General features: G+C 40.3%; 2 protein-coding genes across 12 annotated transcripts in view; one reads left to right on the forward strand and one right to left on the reverse strand.

Annotated features, from left to right (window-relative positions):
* The window catches only part of DENND1A (DENN domain containing 1A), a 439,483-nt gene that overhangs the window by 285,942 nt on the left and 145,823 nt on the right, over positions 1-7,718 (forward strand). The window lies entirely within an intron of this gene.
* Positions 3,052-7,718, reverse strand: part of LOC311630207 (uncharacterized protein) — a gene marked incomplete at both ends in the record, with an annotated part of 14,762 nt that continues 10,095 nt past the window's right edge. Inside the window, 1 exon segment of the mRNA XM_084899092.1 lies at positions 3,052-3,363. Within this exon segment, the coding sequence (XP_084755218.1) occupies positions 3,052-3,363 (312 nt within the window).

The raw sequence follows: 7,718 nt of genomic DNA on the forward strand, positions 1-7,718 counted from the left end.
ATACTTGATGAGCTGATTTTAAAATATCTATGACTATGCAGCAGATCTAGAATAGCCAAAACAATGTTGAAACAGAACTAAGTTCTAGGTTCAATACTTACCATAAAGTTATAGTAACTGTAGCTAGACATACCATTCAATAGAACAGAATAAACAGTTCAGAATTAGAGCTACACATAAATGGTCAGGTGATTTTCAACAAATGCATAGTCAAAGTAATTCAATAGAGAAAAAATAGTTTTATGTGTGACTGTATTTTGCCAACGAATGCTACTGGAACAATTGGATGTCCATATAGTAAAAAATGAATCTTGACTTTTACCTCATGCACATACTGGTTCAAAATGAATTATAGTCCTAAACATGGAAACAAAAACTATAAAATGAATAGAAGAAAATATAGGAGAAGCCTTCAGGAGGCAAGAGTTATTGGATAAGACACAAAAAAGTACACACCATAAAAGAAAACTGAGAAATCGAACATCATGAAAGGTAAAAACAGACGTTAGCACTTCCTTTTGAAAAATAATTTTAATTATATAATGTTAATTTTTTTCATTGAAGTGTGTGTGTAAATATTCTGATCTCCTGAGTTAGGCCAGCAAGTCATGTGACCCTGTACTTCTCTCCTCTGCTGGGAAACTGGAGAATTGGCAATGACTTCCTAATTGCATGCCTTGTCTTCAGTGTCATCCAACTCCGATCAGTTTTCTAATCTTTGTCCTTGTCCCTCTCTCAGTAGTTAATCACTCTGTCCTTCGTATTCTCAAAGCACAGGGAAATCCTTCTGTTAGAGTTATAGTGGAATTATTCGGCTATATCATATCTTTGGGAGTTCAAAGACAAACCTGGTTTAGAAGGGCCAGATGCACATAAGCCCAGGGTCTGCTTGCTGCCTATCCTCTGGTGTACCCCACATCTTGAGATGCTGCCTCAGGGCCTCCTGGGAGTTGGTTTGCTGTTCTTGTGAGTCAACAATGCTTTGGATTCCAGAAGCAAAGGGCTGGATCGGCACACACTGTCTGGCCTTAGCAATCTGCCTTTTGCAAAATGTCTAACTAATAGTAAACTTTACAAAACAAACAAAAACAACCATTCTTAAAATCCCAATTGGAAGAAAAAATGCTGACTGGGAAGATGAGCAGATTTTTATTATACTGAATACCTAATATAATATACCGTATTTTTCCATGTATGAGATGCTCCCAACTTTTCCAAAATTAATAAATCAACATTTTAAACAGAAAACAGAACATGTTTTTATTTAGCATCACCACAGGTAATGTTTACATACCACTGCTATGATATTATGCAGCATATCACTTTATTCGGTCTCTTTTGCATCGTTGTTCTCTTCTTCATCACTATTAGTTACGGACATATCAATTGCTGGGGTAGACCCTGAGCGACAGATGAATGATTACTTTAACACACGTTTCTGTGAAAGAGAGGGTTAAGCCACTACTTGGCTATTGCCTGCCTCCTTTGGCTTTTATTGTCATAACAGTGTGAACTAAAATTAAGCTCTAGATACAATCAGCAAGGTAAGCATCCTTGAGAAAGCACATGCTTCTACAAGGTCGGGTCTAAAAGACTAAACATAGAGATTCTAGCAAAACATCCCTGGGGATCGGACTTGTTTGGAAAAGTCAAGGTAGGGGCTGCCGCCTTCAGCAGGTACCCTCAGAGGCCCCCGACCTTTCAGAGAATCCTCCTTACAGACATTCCAACCAAGTGCTGTGCTTTCCCACATCGATTTCTTCAACTTCTATTGTATCACTGCTGTCTTCGGAGTCACTGTCTATATATTCCTCATACACTGGTGGCATTTTCTGAACTAACTTTGTTCGTGTTCTCATGGCCAGTCCTTCTCTCCTCATTAAATTGAAGCACCACTTTGCCTTTCCTGTAAAATCAACCGTGTTCATTTCGCTTGCAAATATTCTTGCCTGACATTGAATAAGCTTGGTTGACACACATAAGCCACTCTGGTGCTGTTCCATAATCCAAGTTTTAAGCCTTTGCTCCAAGTTTGCCCATTTTGTTGGTTTTCCTCTTAAGACCTTCTTTTTTGGCATCTTAAGGAGTTGTTCTTCCTGTTTTCTCCACTGTCTGATCATACACTCAGGGGGAGGAGGTCCAAATGGTATCTCTGTGGCTCTATTTCCATGCTCTTCTGCATAGCTGATTATATTCAGTTTGAATTTTGCAGAGTAAGGCAATTGCTTACTGGGATTTATCTTCTTATTTTTTGACATATTTATGGGCTCAGAATGTTCTGGTCCCTGTTGCATCTACGCACTCTCCACCTCCAATTACAGCATCAGCTGATGTCAGTAACAATAAGGCTGGTGATTGGAGAAAGCCTGGTTGACAGGGTATGGGCTACTACACACCACTGTGGCTCCCTCTTTGGCTAACTTCCAAGTATAAGATTCTCCTCAATTTTCAGTCAAATGATTTTAGAAAAAGAAAAAAAATAGTGTCTTATACATAGAAAAATACGGTAAATCTGTGTGTGTATAGGCCTTGTAGTCTTAAGTACTCCTTGTGCCATGTGAAAGCATATATTGTTAGTATTCACTGGCAGAATATTTATTTGTTCAACAGGGATTTTCTATGGAGAGATGTTAGTTAAAGGGGACAAGCTTCCAGTTATAACATGAATATGTTCTGAGGATCTACTGTACAGCATAGTGACCATGTTAATAATACAAAATAAGATAACTGAAGTAACGGACATGTTAATTAGATGACTTGTGGTGATTATTTCATAACATTTATGTCAAATCACCACATTATACTTCAAATATATACAGTTTTGTCTATTATACTTAATAAACCAGCCATTTCCTGAGTACCTACTATGTGCTGTGCTTTGCACTGGATTTATGCACACAGAGATGATTAAGACATGGACCTCATTTTCTGTGAGTCACAGAGCTAATGTAAGGCTAGACTGCCAGTCTTGCCCCCACTTCTCCAATCCCAGGCCATTCTCTTGCTATAAATGAAGGAATATTATGGAACATGCATATATCACTCCCCAATTTAAAACCCTTTAATGGCTCCCCGTTCTCCCTCTGGGTGAAATTCGAACTCCAGAATATGGCCCTTTATGATCCAGTCTGCCTCCCTCTCCTGGCACATCTCTTGCTGCTTTCCTACCCGCTTACACTTCACACCAGCAGCTTCGCCTCCATCTGCAGGAGCCCTGGACACTTCTGATTCAGTATCCCAAATGGGCAGATCTACAGCCAGTTCAGGAATGGAGATTATTTTTCCAGCCAAGTGTTTTTTGGCTGTAGGCTCCGTGTGTTGGGCCTTAGGAACAGGGAGATACGTAGGAAACAGTCGCTGTTCCTGGAAAAGGGGAGAGGAGCATACTGGGAGGCGGGAACAGAATGAATGGAGGCTGGAGGTGTGAACAAAAGTGGATGTGTTTGGGCAGGGATTAATCGTTTAGTCCAGCTGGAACATAGGGTGAGTGGTTGGGAGGGACAAAAGGTGAAACCAAAGAAGTAGACGGGAGGGACCAGATTGGGAGTGGCCTTCTGTCGTAAACACACATTTGAGCTTCATATTTTGGGCACTGGGGAATCAACTAAGATAATTAAGCCAAGGAAGGAAGGGATAGGATCTGCACTGAGCCGAGTCCCAGACTGAAGGTTGAGTGTTGGATCCAACCTCTTGTCGCTTCTCTGGTTCCGAGAATCTGGCCAAAGCTGCCCCTCACCCCAAACTACTGATATTGTACTTGGGGTCAGGGGACAGTTTGCTGAAAATAATTCTTACAAGTGTCCAGTCTTTCATCCTCCATTCTTTAAAAGGATTGCCTGAAGGTCTCTGTAAGTCTTGTCGACCACTCACCAGGAGTGTCTACTCCATGACTTACTAATTTCAGGCAGGAAGGGAAGGAGCATCATGGCCCAGTGGGCCTTGCCCTGAGTGTGTGTGCATGATTTGTCAACAATCGAGTATTTTATGGGAGTTTATGGGACTTCATTAAAGACGCTGGAGCAGAAGCACTGTGGGACATCAGAAGAGACCTCAGCAATAAACCGCAGCTCCAAGCTTTGGAATGCAGTAAATGTTTAAGAGACTTCCTTCCTTTCATTACTGAATTTTACTTTACTTTCATACCAGTAAAGAGTTGTGTTTTAATGGTTGAAATTTCTTGATTCCGTTTTCCCCAGGTCTGTTTAAAAGCTACATTTTATCTTTGAGGATGTTTGGCTCATGGTAGAGGAAGTGCTGCCAGCAAATTCAATTAACTGGCAGAGCTCACAGATATTGTACACGGATTTCTTTTTTTCTTCTTTTTCACAACTGCTACATAAACACAGCTGGGTTTAATATTTGTTGTAACAAAGATTCAACTTGAATCATTTTACTCTGGGTAATTAATGCATGGAATCTCGGCTACTTTTTTGTTTGTTTGTAATCCTCTGCGTTTCTTTACTCTGGCTATCCAGATAATGAACTGTGCTCCTCTAGGTCTTTGCCCTGCCTTAAAACTGCTTAATATTTGGCCGTTCCCACTAGAGAGCAGATGCTTTTCTTTGAAGAATTGAATTTCTGTCAGCTCTTTTATGCATCATGTGTTTGGAACTGTAAGTGGATCAAGTTGTTCATCGCAGCAGGGACACTGTGAAACACATCTATTATACACACTTCCTACCCCCCTTCCTGTATTTCCTCCCCCGAGGAGGTGGCGATGCCCAAAGCCCCTTGGGAGACGTCTCACTCCGTGTGGCTGCATCCATGCGATCCACCCTGGATCCGTCCTGGCCGCATCCCTAAGCGCGGAGATCTATATCCATTCAGCCCAGATTGCTGCTGAGACAAATCCTGCTTTTATCTGTGTAAACACCAGGCACTTCATTAACTCCCAAATACACGCCCAAGTTCTGGTCACTAAATAAACCCACCAGGCTTAGCATAATGAGTGATGTTTCAGTAAGTGGTGCTCTAGAAAATGTTCATTGTGAGCCCATTTTTCTTTTTTTATGCTAAAATAATGGCTTGGGTAGGTTTTGACTTTGGAGTTGAGCTAGCATGGAAGAATAGGCACCACCTATTAGGCTTCAACTGTGTGCTAGCCACTGTGCTTGGTGCATTGGAAATCTTGACTTTTAAATATATATTGATTTGGGAGAAACATCAGTGATTGAAAAGCATCAATTGCCTTCCTCCTGCATGCTCCATACTCGGTATTGAGCCTGCAACCTGGGCATATGCCCTGACTGGACTCGAACCATGACCTCCTGGTTCATAGGTCTATCCTCAGCCACTGAGTCACACTGTCTGGGCTTGACTTATTTTTTAAATCTTCACCCAAGGACATGCTTATTGATTTTACAGAAGGGAGAAAGGAAAGAGAGAGAGAAACACTGAGTGGTTTCCTTCCTGTACCATCAATTCCACAAATTGGTATGTGCCTGACCGAAAATTGAACCCTGCAACCTTTCCTTGTATGGGACAACACTCCAACCAAGCCATGCCAGCCATGGTGAAAATCTTAACATGTAATCTGCATAACAATCCTTTAAAAAGTAATAGTAGTTACTTTACCCCATCCAGGTAATAGCAGCTGACTCAGGATTTGAACTCGGGTCCACTGGAACCCAGTGTAAAGCAACATATTATCTGTTGGGTATTGTGCCCTCATGCTCAGGGTTTGCAACACTTCATTCATTCATTGGTTAATTAGTCGATGCATTGATTTATTACACCTGCTTATTACATGCTGCCATCTATCCATTTGAATCCTCCCATTCCATGGCAATTCTTAGGCCAACTGGCTTTCATGAACAACTTGTATCTGTAAATCTGAACTGGAGGTGATTTGAGTCATTTATTTAGTTTTGTTTTTCCCATCAGAACTCAATGCAAATACAATCCAACTTCCCCAAACCACCTACCATTTTCTTAAAGTTTTCATTTTGCATATTTCAATCCCTAGATTCAGCTTTGAACTGACAGCTAAAAAAAAAAAAAAAAAAAAAAATCCAAATCCAAGTAGTTCATTTTGTCAACACAGCTTTGAAAAAAAAGTCTTGATGTTCCTGCTGTGATATGCTCAGCTTTTGGGCCTCAGATAGCGGTGCAGAGGGGAAAAGTGCATTTTGGTGCATTTTTAATAGATAACATGCAATTTGCAGGAGTCATTATGGGATATCACATGTCCGACTGAAATACCACTGATCTGTGGAATTAATTGTAGTTAAATGGGAAGGTGGCCTTTGCTCACAAAGAAAGTCATTAGTCTCCTGATAAGCAGTTTTAGTTATGATTAACTTGAGTCTTCCTCCAAACACTTTTTCTTAGAACCAGGCATGGTGTCCCGGTTCATTAGAAATAGAGCAGCCCCTTTATTTTTGATTTGCTGTCCATTTTGTTATTGAAAGATTTGGTGCGTGTTTTTTTAATTGGTAGAGGATATGTTGTAAAAAAGAAAAAAAATCCATGTATAACTTTCCTTTTGCAAGTGCATCTCTGTTTTTTCAAAGGTAACTTACATTTTTATTTTGCGTATTGTGTTTGCAAGAGAATGGCTCTTGGTTTATTCATGTTGACAACTGAAAAGCCTTAGACCTAATTAAAAGAATTTCCACGAGCACCTTTACTGAACCATTTCATTACGCGGCACTGCACAGCTTGCATTGTGAAACATGGTGATGGTGTAGATCTGACCTTTAAACTTAAACTGCCAGAAGTATGGGGAGAAAACCCTCCTTTGAAAAATACTCCCAGATACATACATATATAGGCATACGTGCATGCATATATTTGGTTAGAAATTATCTTTGTATTGAATGACCACCTAGTAATTTAAATACACACTTACTTTGAATCCATCTTCCTATAGCTTGGGCAGATTTTCAGCTGCATTAAGAAAGTAGGGTGTGTGTGTGTGTGTGTGTGTGTGTGTGTGTGTGTGTTGAACTAAATTGTTTTATAGGAAACCAAAGACAATTTCACTTCCTCTGCGCAAAAAAAAAAAAAGTGTATGAGGAAGATAAGCTTTACAAATAGAAAAATGCAAAAGCCTTTGCTGCTGTGTGTCTCAGGATAAAATGCTGAGGTAGGGGCTACATGCGTGGGGAGAGCTGCAGTGTTTGTGCTAGTATCCTCCCGAGCTCTGTTTGGCAGATAGTGGAAATGGGTCTTTTTGTTTTTGTTTTTGTTTTGAAATTGTATGTTTTTACTTTAAGAATATCTTCTTGAAGACTTGATAGTTTGTTTATAGCATGCTCAACAAAGCCATTATAGCACAAAGTGAAGTAGCCTTCACATACTGAAAATTAATCCTTTTGTCTGGCAAAAAAAAAAAAAAAAAAAAAAAAAAAAAGCTGCTTAGTATTGTAATGCTTGCTTCTAACTTTCTGACTTAATACTCAGCCTGTGAGATGTCAGGAGAGTCGGAGGGAGCAGAGACATGGACCCCTGGGGTCAGAGCCAGCTCCAGCTCCGAGCACCATCTAACTAGCACAGTCCAGACTCCCCCATGGAGAACAGTAACTTTGAGGGGAAAATGGGATGCAGAAGAAGCAATTAAAGCCAACTGAGGTCAAGGTACAACCATGTTCTCAAGAAACAGAAAAGCAAGGAGTGAGAGGAAGCAATAATGGAGATATATTAAGTTTGGGAAAAATAAACCAATATCGGGGACAAACCCAATTTGCTAGCCTAAGAAATCCTGGCAGCAGTAAGAA

This window comes from Pipistrellus hanaki (genome assembly GCF_964339955.1).
Source record: "Pipistrellus hanaki genome assembly, chromosome: 11".
NCBI classification, from domain to species: domain Eukaryota; kingdom Metazoa; phylum Chordata; class Mammalia; order Chiroptera; family Vespertilionidae; genus Pipistrellus; species Pipistrellus hanaki.